General features: G+C 37.8%; 1 protein-coding gene and 1 pseudogene across 1 annotated transcript in view; one reads left to right on the plus strand and one right to left on the minus strand.

Moving 5' to 3' along the window:
- Nucleotides 1–881: 881 nt before the first annotated feature.
- HCN1 (hyperpolarization activated cyclic nucleotide gated potassium channel 1) overlaps nucleotides 882–18033 on the minus strand; it is a 393513-nt gene continuing 376361 nt past the window's right edge. The window contains exons 7-8 of the mRNA XM_059173942.1: nucleotides 7871–8035; nucleotides 882–4430 (exon numbers count right to left, since the gene is read on the minus strand). Of these exons, the coding sequence (XP_059029925.1) occupies nucleotides 3520–4430; nucleotides 7871–8035 (1076 nt within the window). The 3' untranslated portion in view covers nucleotides 882–3519. The remainder of the gene's footprint in view (nucleotides 4431–7870; nucleotides 8036–18033) is intronic.
- LOC131832848 (U6 spliceosomal RNA) lies at nucleotides 5200–5314 on the plus strand (annotated as a pseudogene).

Below are 18033 nucleotides of genomic sequence, written 5' to 3' on the forward strand. Positions count from 1 at the left end.
ATATAAACACTTGAATTTAAGAAGTCACGAGGACTTAAAAAAAAAATAAGCCTGAAAGTTGATAGAAATCACTTCTATTTGGAAGAGTAAATAATTCAGGTTTTAAAAATAATAACATCTAAAGTTTAAAACATATCACATTGTTTAAATCACCCAAGTCCTTTAGGAACTAGCCTACCTCGGCTGTGTACTTTGTAATGTCCTGCACATGTTATGCTCACTTAAGTTTATAAATGGCAAAATAACCACCTTTTTAAAAGAGGGACAGCATCCGTCAGGGAATCATTCACTTATGGAGTGGTCACTGAGACCCAGAGACAGACTATTTATTTGATGAATAGAGTCTGTTGCCATTCCTGCCATTTATCCTTACAGTTTTCAAGACTCCTTCATGCAACGCAATAAACTCTATGTCAGGCTTTTAGGTCTGATTCAAAATCCACTTGCAAAGGGAGGTTCTGCTACTATCAAAAGCCTTTGCAAGGCCGTAGGCTGTCATAGAAGAGGTTTCTATAATAAATTACAAGGTGAATTTTTTTTCCATCTCTAAATCTAATAGCACAGAAATGACTGTTTTGGAATTGGGTAACAACCAAGGAGGTACAGAGCAAAGAATAAAAAGACTTCAACTAATACTGTAGGGAATAGGTAAAACACAGGGACAACTGGGAAACCCAGATTCTTTTTACCTTCCTCTCTACAGCCACGGGCTATCTGTAATTTTTTAATGACTATCAAGTATAAGCCCTCTTGGAGATCTTATGATGTAAAAGTAGAAAGAAGCAAATCTGTACTCAATAAAACAAAACATTGGATTAGAGTGTATTGATAAAATAAAATATTCATGATATTAGTTTATTTTCTATTGAATTTATTAATAATCTTTATATATATTTATATATGTATGGCTTTGAGCAAAGACAAAAGAAATACTCTAATTCGTCCCTGATCATACAGTTGTTGTAAGAATCAGCTTTTCTACTATTTTCCCAGCAGCAGAAAGACCAATCTTTTCAATAATACATTTCTTTCTGTACAGATTAAAACTCCATACTTATGGGCTTAACTATGTACAGAGAAAAGAGGTCACTTTTCAACTAGCAATGGACTTTTATATTACAGGAATGTGAGGCAATTTTTTTCTTAACCTAAGCATTTATATTCATACATATATATGTATATAATTTACCCTGTATCATTTTTTTTAGTTTAACATATAAACCTTAGTTTTTGTCCATTCTGTTACAAAGTGAATAAAAATGTTATGGTTGCACTGAAAGACCATGCAATTCACTTTTGCTTGTGTTTCCCAATAGTGCTCAAAATAAAAAACCAAAAATTTATATATAAAAATATTTCACTACCAAACCCATTAGTGCTATCAAATGTAAACCTTTAATAATTTAAAGGACCAATACATGATCTTAATAAATTGAAGTTAATTCTCAATATTTTAATAAAATAAAGGAGTTTTGTACTGATATGTAAATGGTCTTGCAGCTTTCCCATAGGCTCTGGGTAGACTGAACAATCCCCTTCTTACACCATTCTTGACATGCCATCAGATATCACCAGCATGTTAATGACAACATTACATTGACTAGCATAGTTGATTACTTCCACACAAGCTGGGGTCTGTTAGAAAGGAAACATAACAACTCATTTTGGTAGTATAGGTATTATATCCATAAAAGGCATAACAGGCAGCATGGATCCATTTTAGAGTTTTTGCTTTTTGTTTTGTTTTCTGTCCTCAAGTCTGTCTGGAGGCCCTGCCCCGTTTAATGTGTGATCTTTGTTAAGTTCTTCTTAAATGCATCGCCAGTGTCAAAGATACTGAAGACCTCCATTTTAGGTCATTCTCTTTAACTTGGGTTATTTACAGAAGTTGGTTATTAGGAATCTTCCAATTGTGTTCCAGTCATCCACCACATTTGTGGGATGCATTAGGCACAAATGATTACTAAGGGACTTCTCTGAGAAGAAGCGGATGTTCACAGATCATGGAGAGTTAAGGAAACAGACAAACAAACGATGCTCACATTCAGTTCGCCCCCTGCTTTCTGTCATCACGTCCATACAATTTCCAGCACATTCTGAGTAACGGATCTCCTATCTAAGGGCTATGTTAGTCATCACATGCCTTAAGATTTACTAACCATTTTATTACAATACACATAGAACAAAGCGTGTGTTCCCAGACATGATGCTATCGTGTACTTAGTTATTTTAAATGAACACCAGGGTAAACTACCAACTACCAACAGTGAAGACACAGAACACACTGGCAACACCAATCAAGCTGTGGTTTACAAATCATTACTTAAATAATAATAGTAATAATATTAAATGAAAGTGAAAACCTCACTTCTAGACTTAAGTCAGAGATCCAAGTCAGCCTTACAGGAGTTTTAAGATAGGCAATTAATGAATGGTTATACTTTTCTAGAAATGAGAAATACTGTAAGCCTCTCCCTACAGTGACTGATCTGAACCTATTTTTTTTCCCCAAAAAAGCATGCAGGGACTATTTTCAGATGCTTGGTTATGGCAAGAAGGAAGAAAAGTAATGATTTTTGGTGTAATACAAGCAATCTGTAGAATTGAGCATACAGTTTTGCATAAAACATTGCAGGTTAAAATAATATTGTAGGTTTCAAGCCATTGCATTACAGTTGAATAACTGTCACAATTAGGTTTTGTAAAATTTCAAACTCTAAGTTTTGAAGTGAAGCAATAAAACTAAATTCTTAAGTGATGACTTTTACCTTCATACAGCACAGAATAGCTATTTTTATTTGGGTTGAAAAAGTTATTTACAACTAACATTGAGTCTTGGTAAAAGTCCAATAACACATGAAGACAAATATCCCCTCAGCTTTCTGAAAGGTCAATGAACATGTTTGAGGTTAGAGATATTCCTAATGGTGGCAATGTTAGTCTCCAACCGTGGCCAAGCACACCGTGTGTTCTGTAACCTAATTCAAAATTGAAAGCACCAAAATACAATTTGGATCTATAAAATGGGACTTGCTATTTAATTCTCCATAATTAATGAATAACAATTTAGATGCAGAGACACAGCTCATGAAAGAAGTTTTGGTTGGTGCTATTCAGTAGCTCACTTGAGTTGCCTTTTAAAATCAGAGTTTTGTTTCCACTGAATCCAAGAACTCTTCATAAAGTAGAGAAATACATATATCAAAGGAATTCAGTAAAAGTAGGTTAAAAATAAATGATCTTACAACAACATTTTAAATCCTTTAATGATTTAAAGAAAGGAGGACATATAACACTGAATGCTAAACAGGTCTTTTGAACTTCTCTTGGGAATTTAGATAGATTATTTAATAGTAGATATATATTTATATATTGTACATTTTGCATGTAGGCCAGAGCTGTCTAAAATATCTCTTCATAGTAGGCTATAGGAATCTATCAGGAGATAGAATAAAATAAGATCTGAGGAGATTCTCAGTTTATTAGAGTATTTCTTTCTGCTTTGACAATCAGCAGGGATCATAAATTTGAAGCAAATCGTGGCTTTTCTGCCTCTGGGTCTGTAGTTAAGACTGAGGAAGACTCTCTCGGAAGAGCAGCTGCTGGTGGAGGGGGTGCGGGAGGGGCTCCTCGGTTAGGGGGAATGGCTCCCGAGGACATCTGTCGGAACAGGGTGACCCGCGGGGGGACGGTGCCCCTGCCCCCCGCCTGCAGGCCCGGGCCGTGAACGGCGGTCACGGGCTGAGGGATGGAGGCCAGGGACTCGCCCACAGTGGGATGAGGTCTGGAAAGGAGAGTGGAAACCTCATGGGGCAGCGAGGGCTGCGAGGCCGACAGGGGCCTGACTTCCCGGGTCAGGCTGGTGTTGTGCAGCGCCTGCGTGCTCCTGTGCACTTCGTTTTTCGGCGTGGAGCTGCCGGGCGTCTGCGGCTGCGGGGGCGGCTGCGGGGGCTGCGGGGGCGGGGGCTGCTGGAGCTGCTGCTGCTGGAGCTGCTGCTGCTGCTGCTGCTGCTGCTGCTGCTGCGTGAGGGACAACTGGGACGCAGTGGGGGAGCCATAGTGGAAAGTTCGGGTGGCCAGCGGGCTCTGTACGGGAGGGCTGCAGACCGCGGTGGTGTAGGAGCAGGGCGAGAGGATAGCGGACGGCTGCGGGGTCTGCGTGCTGGGGCTGGGGGAGTGCAGGTTGCTGTGGGACAGACTGGTCGCTGTGTACACCGGCGGGGACTGTGTCCTCAGGCGGGAGGTCGGAGTCATGGTGGAAGAGGTGGAATTCAGGGCCGGCATCTGGGGGTAATTGATCGGGGCGATCGCCTGCACCATCTCCCGGTCGTGCTTCACTATCTGCTTCAGGATCTCGTTCTCCTGATTGTTGAAAACGCCAGTGTTCAGATCCTTCTGGAACTTCTGCAGAAGAATGGAATTTTTCTTTCCTGTCAGCGGGAACAAACAGAGCCACTTAGAAAGCTGCGGAGGACGGCCGACGAGCCCAGGGGAGAGTGGCTCCTGGAAACCCAAGTATGCCCGTGTTCCGCGGGAGACGCTTGGAAGCCAAATACTCACCTTTAGGCACCAACGGAAAGGGGGCTCCTGCCCTTCGCGCTTCCTGTATCTCTCTGGGAAATCTTACCTTCTCTGCAAGTCAGGTTGAAGTCTGGAATAGATGGCAAAAGCCATCTTACAGGAGAGAGGGAGATAGTGGACGCGAGGGCTACTTTGAAGGGTGGGAGAAGAAAGGGTATTTGGATCAGGATGGGCCTGGAATCAAAATGTAAGTTTAAAGCTACCTTTTTTCAGGAAACTACTATGGAACACTTACTATGTGACAGGTACCCTACAGAAGCCTTTGGGCAGACTGATTGTGTTTAATCCTCAACGCTGGGCGGTGGATGTGTTTCTAATCCTATTTCACCCATCAGGAGAACGGGACATAGGAAGGTTGGAACCATGCCCAAGAGAAGCTGGTTACTAAGAAACAGGACCGTGGAAGGAAAACAGCAGATATGATCGCAGACGCTTCCTAAGAACCACGAACCAGCTGCAGGCATCGGTATGACGGGAGCACCTTCTAGAAATGCAGTCAGTTAGGCTCCCTCCTTCTTGGGGACCGAGATGCTGCATCTTACTGAGATGCTCAAGAGACTGTCACATGCAAATCTGAGGAGCCCGTGCGGCAAGTCTCTGCCTTTGAAGCGTGCCCTAGTGCTGGCTTCGGCAGCACATATACTAAAAATTGGAACGATACAGAGAAGATTAGCATGGCCCCTGCGCAAGGATGAAGCGTGCCCTATGCCAGGGTCCACCACCAGACATTCATAGTCTTCTCATCTCTGGAGCTTTGAAAAATACTGATTTTCATCTGGACCCCATTAATTAAACCACAATAACCAGACATGGGGTCTGGATTTCAGATTTCAGTCCTTTCAAAGCGTACTTCCTCAGAGGACTTTCATGCACCGCCGGCTGAGAACCACTTCATAATCCTTCCTTTTCTGAAAGGTCTTGGTGAGGATTAAGGGGCCTCGTGTATGGCGGGTTCTCAGCTCCCTCTAGAACCTCAGTAAGCAGCACCTCTCCTTCCTGCCATTGTTTTTGGAGTGCTTTGCAGTAAGTAGACATTCTCTGGCAGGATGATGACAGAATCAAAATTAGATCGATGAAAGGCGAAAATTAGTGACTTTTGGTGACATCATTGATAACATAATTCCCAGATAAATATCGTAACTGAAAATGAATGAATTTGCCATATTGCTAAATAAAGTTAGAGTATGAAGGAATACTTTTTAGTGGAAATATATGTTATAATTTACTTGGATGCAGGTAAACTATCATTTTAAAATGACTGCCAAAATAAATGTTTCTCCTTACAGAACGGTTCTAATTTTCTCAAGGACAAAAGCTCCTATATCCGTAATAAATATAAATGCTTATTTAGCATATTGCCTTAACTGAGTATGGTCTATATATATGAGCAATAGAACAGAATGAAGGATAATATTTCTTTGTGATCCTGTGAATAGTCAACATTTTGTAATATAAATATCTGTGAACTTGTGGAGAAATAAATATTTTAATGCACTGTTAGAATTTTATAAGGATCAAAACTGCAAATGCTTGGTGCTTATTAGTGATTTTATTGCCTGTATTATTGAGCGCAAACCATTTCATGCAAACTTTCTTATAAAAATTAACTGGAAAAAGTTAGATGAGAGTGAGCTGATCAGAGTAACAGAAATTATTTATTAAAATATCCTGATTTTCATTCGGGAGGGTATGTGAAATGGTGAAAGCTGTGAAGTATGTAAGCCTGACGATTCACAGACCTGTACCCCTGGGGCAAATAATACATTATATGTTAATAAAAATAGTTTATAAAAAATCCTGATTTTAACACTTTTCTCTAAAAATGTCTAGCTGGCTAAGCAGAAAAACGCATGTGTTCAGAAGTTAGTCTCTAGCTCTACCGTGAGCACTCACATACCACAAAGAGGTAAATTATTTTCAAATTAAATAAAGATGCTTTCAGGAATGCCCACTTTTATGGGCACTGTCTCTCTCGACACTGTGTCCTATTGCCTATCTAAACTGTCAATATGAATTTCTGATATGTGTGTTATGTATAATGATAATGTCCAAATACTACCTTTACTTCTCCTAACCTAATTTCAGAGCCTAATGCATCTGTCATCCTACTTCTGTAGAAGGAAAGAAAGATACAAAGTGCAGAAGAAAAGCTGACATAAGATTACATCAATCAAAAATCCTTACCTTTAATAAGAATGAAGGACTTGTTTATTTCCAAGTGATCCCAGCCCCATCTCGTTTGAGATCATTGATTCCTGCATCCCTCCCTACAACCTGTCTTCAAGAATATTCATTGTGTACTACGTACTGCGAATGTAATAGTGAATTAGACATGACCTCTCCATTTACAAATCTTAGCATCTTTAGAGCAACTGCAATAACAGAAGCAGTATTGTGATGGAGGAAATTCCTAGGGGGATGGGAGAACATACCCAGGTTACTCAGCCTAGGAGCACGAGAGGGTTAGGAGGTCACAGAAGATTTCTACAGAGAAGTGATGTCTAAACTCAGGTTATGACAACGGAGTAGAGGTAAGCAAGGAAAAGGGGCAGAGCACGGAAGGGTGGGGGAAGAGGATTTAGGTGTAGAAAATGAATGCATACACCTTCTCACATCAGAATCTTCTAGCATATCTTGGGAAGCTAACAGCAAGCCAATCTGATCTAACTTTACTATAGCAATTCTTCAAGTCTTTTAACTAGTGTAACTAATATAAGGTCTAATTTATATATTCTTATTGGAAAGCAGAGAAGCCTGTAAAATAAGTTGTTTATGAAGTAAAGCATCTAAGTCGGGTACTTCTAGGAAGGTTTTTCCTGCTTGAGTCTGTATTACAAACGTTTCCAGAAGTTTCTACAGAGACCATTAAAATGCATAAGTTTTCAGTTTTCAATATAAAACTAAAAATGAAAAGTTGATACATAATTTAAAAAAAAAATCTTGTAGTAAAATTATTTGGTTTGTAATGTAGACTCATACTATTATATTTTTAGTTCTATTTTAGTGCTACCTAAAATTTTTATCATTGCTTTTTACCTGAAGATTCAAATTGTTTTGTCATCACTGGGGAAATCAGACTGAGCAGCTAATAAAAATAGAGATGATTAAATAAACCCAGAATACTTAGATGAGAGAGTTAGAGAGTAGAAATAGGGCTAGAGCTAACTGCTGGTTCTATGCTAATTAATAGGCAACCTATTATAGCATTTAGGATTTAGGATTGCAAATATATATCAGCCCACTAAAGTATAAATTATACACAAAAAAGATAGGAAATGGAAGAGAGTACCTATCCGATCTAGTCGGTCAATGGCAACCGTCTCGAAGGCTCGCCTCATCATTGGATATTCCTCCAGGACCTCGTTGAAGTTGTCCACAGAAAGTGAATAAAGACGACAGTATGTATCAGCTCGAACACTGGCAGTGCGGCGGCCCTTGGTCAGTAAGCAAATCTCTATCAAGCCAAGAGAGAAAGACTTGGTAATTTATTTTGGTAAATTACCAAAGACTTTGGTAATTTACTTTCAAAGACCACCAAGACCCACAATTGAAAAAAAAAAAAAAAGTCTCATGGTAAATTACCAAAGACTTTGGTAATTTACTTTCAAAGACCACCAAGACCCACAATTGAAAAAAAAAAAAAAAAGTCTCATGGTGTCATCAACCAATGATTGGCAGCATTTCCTATTTTATCAGTAAATTCCTTTTGACAAAAATACCCAATTGACAATACTCAACCTTAAAATAATATTCATTGTTAAACAGTTAAATCTTTTAGTTCAAATGGAAAGCTGAAATGGAGTTACCTATCCTTCAGCCCTCATTCCAATCCACCTGAAATAACAATAAAAATGTAAAAAAGAGAATCGTAGGTCCACAACAGAGTCGAACACTGGAAGAAACTGTAATCAGGGCTCTTGGGTGGCTCAGTCATTAAGTGTCTGCCTTTGGCTCAGGTCATGATCCCAGGGTCTTGGGATCAAGCCCCATATCAGGCTCCCTGCTCTGAGGGGAAGCCCGTTTCTCCCTCTCCACTCCCCCTGCTTGTGTTCCCACTCTCTCGTTGTGTTTCTCTCTGTCAAACAAATAAATACATTCTTTTTTTTTTTTTTTTAAGATTTTATTTATTTATTTGACAGAGAGAGAGAGATCGCAAGTAGGCAGAGAGGCAGGCAGAGAGAGAGAGGAGGAAGCAGGCTCCCTGGAAGGGAGCTGAAGGCAGAGGCTTTAACCCACTGAGCCACCCAGGCACCCAATAAATTCTTAAAAAAAAAAAAGATAGTATAATCAGACAATATTTTTATTAAGTTTGGAAGGCAAAAAGCAGATCACATGATACAGATAGAAACCAAAGTGAACCCACACACTGGCCTAGAAAGTCCTATGATCAGGAAAAACTGGACCAGGTTACTCAGGCATGCCTTACATAAAGGGAGATCTCATTGAACACTATATTCCAAATGCACAGAGAGGCTTTCTATTTCAATAATTTCTAAGAAAAATTCTTTTTGGAGAATTAGATTAGATTTAGATTTAGATTTCCAAAATTCAGTAAAGCAAACATTTGCAAATTTGGATTTCCTTAATTTCTAACTTAAATGAGTCTACAAGTGATAATTTTTTATTTCATTTCTCTAAATTTATTAATTAAACTCTATAAATTTTTATTTTTTTTAAAAATTAGAAATATTTTTAAGAAATTTAGTTTCAGGATAACCAGTTTGAAAAAAGAAATGGCAGAAGTATTTTTGAATACATAATTTCCTAACATAAGGAAATAATAGAAAAATTATTGAAAGAGGCCTAAATGCACACTCTTCTGAACTTTTTAAGTAACTTCATATTACCTACTTTTTATTATTTCTATACTGATGATTTAAAAAAAAAAGATTTCTTCTTAATTGAGAGTTCATTTAAATGCAATCTGGTAAGAACAATAATACAGACGGTGGGTATTCTGGAAGTATTAAGAAGCACATTTGAACCAATCTGGGGAGATAGCATTTTAGGAAATGCCACTGAAGCAACCACTTATGTTGTTGTTCACGCTGGTAAACATGTAAATTTAATAAATAATATTGTGGGGAGTTCACGTTTGTGTGCATGCATGCATCTGTGTGTAATAGTGTATGTAGAAAGATGAATCTATTTTATATTTAAACATAAAGCATATTATCACTTCATGAAATTTGCTGTCTACTCTACAGAATGTAATAAAAGAAGTATTTTTTAGCACTACCCCCCAATTAAATTCCTGTTGGTCACTAAAGTACAAATGCCATATCATGTAATTTATAATTGGGACATTATGGTGAGTAAACTGATAGGAAACCCATTACTGCTAAGTGTTGCTTTCAAATCTGTGCAACTTGTCATGTAGAATGGTTAGGTTATAAACCTCATGGAAAATAACCAGTGAGATGTAACAGAGATCTTAAAAAGTATACATAACCTTCAACCCAGAAATTTTACTGGACAATCTAACCCAAGGAATACTCTATAATTAGAGCAATGTTGGGAGATGGAGTGGAGAAGGGAATTGGGGGAAATCGAAGCGGGAGATAAACCATGAGAGACTGTGGACTCTGAGAAACAAACTGAGGGTTTGGAGAGGGGGGGTGGGTTGGGTGAGCCTGGTGGTGGGTATTACGGAGGGCACGTATTGCATGGAGCACTGGGTGTGGTGCATAAACAATGAATGCTGGGACACTGAAAAGAAATGAAATAAAATGGGAGAAAAAAAGAACAATGTTTACATAGTGATACATATCTGAAAATGTGAGTGTGCCCTAAATGTTTAACGAGTCAAGATACAAACGCGAACGAGTCAAGATACAAACGCGTACATGGCCACTAGATGACCTATGTGGCATTTATGAAAAGGGAAGCTTTTAAAGTCAGAGTGATAACCATGAATGGTCAGAAAGCTTGAGTGAGAAAAGGATACAAGATTGTAATTACAGTCAGATAAAAATGATCATAATGATAATAATAACATCTACCTATATGCCTTGCTCCAGATGAAAAACACTCCTTTATGCAGATGTGCATTTTTTCAATGTCTCTTTAAATAAATTATTTTTATTTTGTGATGTGCATAACTTATTTAAAAAACTAGTTATAAAATTAATATCTAAGTGCACAGAATAGGAAACAAAAAAAAAGATATGAGGGAATGCAAACCTGTTAGTAGTGATTATGACAGTAGGAGATTTCCTCAACTTTACCTTCCATTCTTTTTCATATAGTTTTGTTTTGGCACTTATGTTTTTAATTTCCAAATGCTTTCCATTTTCCTATTTTATTGCTTTCTCATTATATCCTTTTCTTTCATTATAGATGTAATGTGCACTATCTCCTGATGGGTGTTAAGAGTTCTGAAAACGAAAGACACAAATATGCTACAACATGGACAGACCTCAGTGTGTTTCACAAACATAAGTGGAAGAAGCAAGACATGAGTCCACATGTTCTATGATTCCATATATATGAAGTATCCAGAGAAGGCAAATCTAGAGAGACAAATTATTGGTTGCTTGGGAGAGCGGGTGAGAAAGGAGATTCACAGTAAATGGGTCCAAAAAATCTTATTGGGGTGATGAAAATGTTCTAAACTTGATTTATGGTGATGGCTTCAAAATTTAGTAAATTTAATAAAAAAATTAAATTGTACACTTGACATGGGTGACATATATGTAAAATATATTGCAATAAAACTATGAAAGTGAAAAGAAAAACGGGCTTTTGTTTTTATATTTTATATATATTTTAGTGCCCTTCTGTTTTCTAAATTCTTTCTCTCCACTATCTCTGCCTCTGTGTCTGACCTTTCTTTGAATGTTTAATGGTTTCTTCAGGTAATCCATTGACATCCTTCCACATTTAAGGATGAAAAATCTGGTGATGTGGTATAATTTGTTGATTTGGAGTTTCTCTTTAGAGCAAAGGGATAGGCAATTTGTTCTCTTATTTCCTTAAATTCTGGAATGGGGAAGGCTTTACTCTAGGGTCACTAATAAGTCCTAGTTGTCTGCCTTCTTCACCTGCTTTCAAAGAAGAACCGCAGGAGAATAAAATGCCTGGTTACAGGCTGCTGGGCAATGTGGAGTGAGGGACAGATAACACTATGTATCACATGCAGGCGTGGGTAGAGCCTCTGTTTTCTCCCTCACTTTTCATTTGGCTCTCTGTAGTCCTAGGGTCTCAGCTGGGAGCCATTCTTGGGTTCTGCCAGGAGATCTGCTCCTGCCCTGGCCATAGTCTTTCATTGTAGATTCCAAGTTCCCTCTACTTTCCCTTCAAGTTTCATCAGTAACCAGCAGCATACTTAAAACAAATTTTTGGCCTAAATGACTGTAATTTTATGTTATCACAGTTCTGGAGGCAACACAAAATTCTTCAGCCATTAATTCTTGGCAATAATCTCGTAGTGAGAAACAGAACAAACGAAGGTGTACTCACTAGTGGAGTGAAGGTATACTCACTGGTCAGTTGGAAAATCACTTTGAAGAGTCCCTCCTTTTAAAGCTCCAAAGTCTTTGTTTCTACCATGAATAACAAAACTAATACATGCCACAACTTAGCAATGAAAAGAGCAAACTTCTGATTGGAAAGGAGTCTTAGATTTCATGAAATGAATTTCTAGACTCAGTATGTGAGTGGAGCAGCTGCTTCTCCATGAATTAATTTTTGATTATTACTAAGTTATTTTGGAGATCTGCTTATTGAGGGAAGAGGGACTTGTGTCGGGTGTTACAGAGTTTTTGTGCATTTCCTCTGCATGTGTGTGTGTGTATGTGTGTGTGTGTGTGTGTGTATTTGGGTTTGGATTAAAAACATAAAGAAAAACCATTTTATTCATCTGTATCTCATACTATCTTTGAGGTTCCTAAGAAATTATGGATATATAGTTTGTCACTACTTTTATTTTCTTGTTTTGCATTTTCTTTTTTTTTTTTTTAAGATTTTATTTATTTATTTGTCAGAGAGAGAGTGAGTGAGAGCGAGCATAGGCAGACAGAGTGGAAGGAAGAGTCAGAGGGAGAAGCAGGCTCCCTGCGGAGCAAGGAGCCTGATGTAGGACTCGATCCCAGGACGCTGGGATCATGACCTGAGCCGAAGGCAGCTGCTTAACCAACTGAGCCACCCAGGCGTCCCTGTATTGCATTTTCTAACTGTTTCCTTAAAATTACTTATCTCGCTCACTGGTTTGACATTTTAAAGACAGCAATTATACAGTGACATTATTGTATCCTTCCTGAGACTGCAACCTTGAGATTTGAACCCAGAGAAAATTATTTTAAAATGCTATGAGTACATCAATGATAATGGATGAAACCAAGGTCCACACTAAGTTCTATTCTTAAGTTTTCAACAGTGTAATATTGGTTTTCCTGAGAGGTATCTCCCCTTTGTAACAGAACTTGCCAAATGATTTATGTGCTTTCTCTAAGCAACACAACACATCTTTGTGGGTTTTGTGCAATATCTATAATGAAGAAAGTATCTAGACTGCTTGGTAATATTTTCTTCAACGTAGATGATATTGTTTCTCACCAGGTAGAAAGCTAACTTGCTTTTGGGTGGTCAGATGACTTCACACAAAAAGTAAAGTTCACAATGAAATAAAATTGAACTCCCAAAAAACAAACTAAGTGTATCTTACAGATGTAAGTTTTTTAAAAAAATAATATTATGGCACATTTTCTAGACCATGTTGATATTCCAATCTTCCTACTTCTCCTTGTTTATTTACTCTTCAAGAACTAAACTGGGAATTTCCCAGTGGTGCTATCATTGTTTTAAGAATTTCAGTGCAAATTTACTTGGAAGTAAGTCTCTTTAGGTGGATATAAATTTCTAAATTATAATCCAGAACACAAGTATTTGAGTACTTGACATATTAATTTTAATTTTCTATGATTCTCATTTTTTTTTTCTTTTACAGGGTAAGTTATTTCACTTATTGAAGAGGAAAACTGACAGTAAAGCAACCTACCACAGGCACATTGGAAACTGTCTTCAGTTTAAACATTTATAAAGAGTTATGTTCCAGGAGATTAAATTTGACTCACCACTGTATATACACGTGTATATATATATACACGTGTATATATATACACACACACACACACTTTTAATAAACCTTAGGGTATGAGATATATTCAACTACTCAGTGCTATTTTTGCACACATCAGTTAACTTTATAAGCATTTCAGTGACATTACTGATACCTATACAAAGTCACTTTATAAATGGCATCAAGAATTTTGCAACTCAGAAATATTTCCATGACCCCTAAAACAGAGTTTGACATTGCAGTAACACAGGAACTTACCAGGAACTTATGACAGAAATTTGTACGGTAATATGTTTAACCTGAGTTTCTAGAATTTATAGGAACATTTGTACTTAGTTGCTCGTAGTAACCTAAGCAAGAAGCTGCTTCCTTTTTTTTTTTTTTTTTTGTACCCAAAATCATGAAATAAAAGTAATTCTCCGCTGTGTATCAAAATACTAATTTCCTCTAAATTACTTAGGCTCCTAATCTAGTGTCTCATAGCATGTGCAAGAGGAAATAACACTTTTTTTGTTGTTGTTTTCTTTCTATATCTGTATTTGTAATCTTTCTATATTTATACTAGTGAACTAGGAAAATGTCACCTCTTACAGCATAGGAGGTGGTAACATCTGGCTTAAATCAATCTGCATATCAAGCTTGGCTGGTAGAAGCACTTGAGATGTCTGTCACATGGATTTGAATAGCAATCGAGGGAATTTGGAGTAGAATAGAACATTAAATAGATATAAATTTGTAGTATTGATGTATTTTGAAATATTTCATGGGGCATCTGGGTGGCTCAGTCAGTTAAGTGTCTGCCTTCAGCTCAGATCATGGTCTTGGGGTCCTGGGATGGAGCCCTACATTGAAGTCCCTGCTAAGCAGGGAACCTGCTTCTCCCTCTCCTTCTGTTGTCCCCCTGCTTGTGCTCTCTCTTCCTCTCTCTTTCTCTAAAAAACAGATAAAATCTTTTAATAATAGAAATATTTCACATCTTTAATAAGCTTCTGAAACAGACTGGATATAACATATTTCCAAATTCAGATATTACAAAAGAAGAGTTATGATAATCTAATAAAAATAGAATATCCAATTTTGCTTTATTTTCTAAGGATACAACTGATTATTTCAGTTCTCACAGACACTGTCACATTTGTACAACTATTAGCATCTCCTACCACTGGTTATGCGGTCATTTGTATCATCTAAAGTTACTGCTTTGCCAAAAAAATCTTAGGTCTCCCCCATATGTTTGGTCAATTCATCTCTCTTAAAGTAGAGCATTTAGGGTGATCACCTGTGGCTCTGAATATTGGCCTAGTAGTGGCATTTCAGACAGGTTAAGCATTGGCACAGCGGTTACAAGGATTAACTAAAATAGTGCTTACAGAGTGCCCGGCACAGCCTAGCACAGTGTGAGCCCTCCTGAAACACACGACCCTTCCTTTCCCCCTTAAGTTCCCTCTCTTCTTACTGTATTATTTTCCCTTGTGATTTTGACTCTACCTGCTGGAACAAAGGAAAATGTAATGTTTCATATACCAAGTAACTGTTCAAATTTGTGAAATATAATTATCATCTCCCACACCTTCCTCCCTCTTGTAAACAATCTGTTCATCATCTAACCATCCCAATTCCTTAGACTTGGCTCAAGTGAGATGATTTCACACCCATGGGCACCCTTCTTAGTTATCTTTGTCTCTACTCTGCTTGATAATCGTGCATCTTAGACCCTATGGCACATTTACAGACTTACTTGTTTACGTGATTATTTCTCTAAACTAACTAATAAGGTCTTTAATGAAAAGTAAAACCATCACATTTATAATATCTAGGACTGACTGTGGATTTAGTCACATGATATCATTGTGGTTCAAGAAATGAAGAATGAGTGAATCAATGAATAAATGAAAAGTAGAAATGACTTATAGCAGTGTGCAAATACGTTTCATAAAACACAGCGCTCACACTTGAGTACAACATTCCAAACAGCCGTATCTTTTTGAGGAGCTTTGACCCCATCCACCAGAAGTTACATTACTCATATCTTTTATCTGGTTCCTATTGATTACAAACATGTTTGTGACATGATTGTTTCATTTTATTGGATATACAGATGTTCCCATTAAGGTTTATAATTCCCACTTCTAAAACTCCCACCCCTTACCGTTCCTGATGACGGGTGTGTCTTTAAATTCTACTGTGACTTCTTCAACTGCCTAATGTCTGCATAAAATCTACTTTACACAATACTATTTATAAACTGTTATCTACTATATATTTATACTACTTGTCTTTCACAGTTAAAATACTTGATGGACTATCTTGGTAATTTTCAAAATATCTGCTGGGTAGAAAAAAAGCAATCACTGCCAGCCCCATGTTAGTCCATGTGACATATAGAAGATTAAAGGGGATCTGTTATGTGATTGGAACAAAAATCACATAAAAAATATCAAAGCTAAGAAGGGTAAGACCATACATTTCCTGATTTCTATCCATCATTAAAAATCCACTGGACCACTCCAAATCTTCCCTTTTGATTTTAAATCTACCAACACTCAACTCTTTAAAAGTTAATCAAACACCGTGAATTATGAATGCCTTTAAAAAGCAGCCAGCTTCTAAAAAATTCATCAAATGATTTTAGCTCTTAGCTGCATCAACTGTGTTTTCTTGAAGTGATATCTTGACAGCTCTGTTTTCCTATGTGGTTTAATATGCTTACACAAAATGAAAAAGAAAAAGAAAAGTACAGCAGAAATAATAGTCTAAACAGAAAATATATTCACTAGATGTTTACGAGGCAAGTCTACCACAGCAAAACAGTTATTTGTCTCCAAAGCTTCCCCCAGGTTCTCTTTCTGTCTCTTTCAGTCACCTATACACATACACGTGTGAGTGATAAAATAGGGATTTAAATAAACATTTTCTTGGTTTATTCAATGTAACAATGAATGGCTAACTGATTCATACTGGAATCTTCAGTGCAGTGCTTCCCACACTTAATATACATAAGAATCCCCTGGACGTCTTGCTTAAAAGCATATTAGGATTTCATAAATAGGGGGGTGCTGACAATGCATTTTTCTAACAAGGTTTTAGGTGATATCAGTGATGAGCTTTTTTGGGTGGGGAGGAGAAGTCTTGTAGCTGTCAGACTTACAACTAAAACAGGGTTCCTTGTTTAAAAGAAATTGGAAAAAGAGGGCATAAAGGAATGGAATTTAAGGGACGGTATAAATTCAAGTCAACAAATGATTTTCTTATTGCACCTTGAAGGAAACTATGGGGTACATTAAAAAAAACAAAAACAAACAAAAACAAACAAAAAAAACCCTCAGAGTTTATAGTTCATTAGAAATCCAAACACAATATATAAACCAAGCTTGAGGATAATTCCCAATCTAAAATGTCTGCTAGGGACTTTAGCCTGATAAAAATCTAAAAATCCAGATAATACATCATCTGGCGGAATAGATTTCTGTGCACTTTTGGTGACAAGAGAAGGCTTAGTTAGGCTCTGAGAACAGTGTAGGAGTTGCACTGCCCAGGCCATGAGGATGCGGAAGACAGAAGAACGGATGGGAAGGAAGACGGAGTTGGAGCAGTGTCCTCCGCACAGGTTCAGAGGAGAGTCTGGGTTGGGGCTCCCACGGGAGTGTCGGAACAGCAGTCTCAGAATCATAGGAGTTTGAGCAGGCCGGGAGAACAGCACTCCGCAGGTAAGGGGTTTGGTCTTGACTGACAATATTATTGCAAGGCTTCTGAAGGAAGGGAGTTGTGTATAAAGTATGGTTTTAGGGAAGAATAAATGGAACATAGCTGAGGTGTTCGGTCTCTCTGGGTGTCCGGCCATACCTGGGAAAAACACTCAGCCTCTCTTTCTCCAGAAGGTAAACTTGTTCTCTTTCACATCTGCTGTGAGAGATCTATAGTTGGCTTGTAAAATGGATGGGGGGGAGAGGACTCCTAGCAGATAAAAAAGGTTTGTAAAGAAGTTTCACGATTACAGTTTGGGTATGAGGTGATGGGGATACGCCTCAAATAAAGCTGTAGCATCCAGAACAACAGTGACCTCTTTGAGGAATTACTGTAAATGAGGCTTCAAAAGAACTTGAAAGGTGATGAGGCAGCTGTGAACTAGATGTAAAGGCAAACCACTAGAGGGTGTCTGCTTAGAGTGAGAGAAGATAAAAGGTTGTTTTGGGGAAAAAGGCAAGCAAAACTTCGACATCCAGAGAAAAATCTCATTTCATGAAACACTTTCTGACATGAAGCCAGGAGCTCTTTTTTGTAAAACTGGTTAGAAGTAGTATTTGTGTCGTGTGTCCGAGTTGCTAAGACTTCATCACGTAACTGAGTATGTGTATTTTTACAGGTGCAGCCAT

This window comes from Mustela lutreola, chromosome 5 (genome assembly GCF_030435805.1).
Source record: "Mustela lutreola isolate mMusLut2 chromosome 5, mMusLut2.pri, whole genome shotgun sequence".
Taxonomy (NCBI): domain Eukaryota; kingdom Metazoa; phylum Chordata; class Mammalia; order Carnivora; family Mustelidae; genus Mustela; species Mustela lutreola.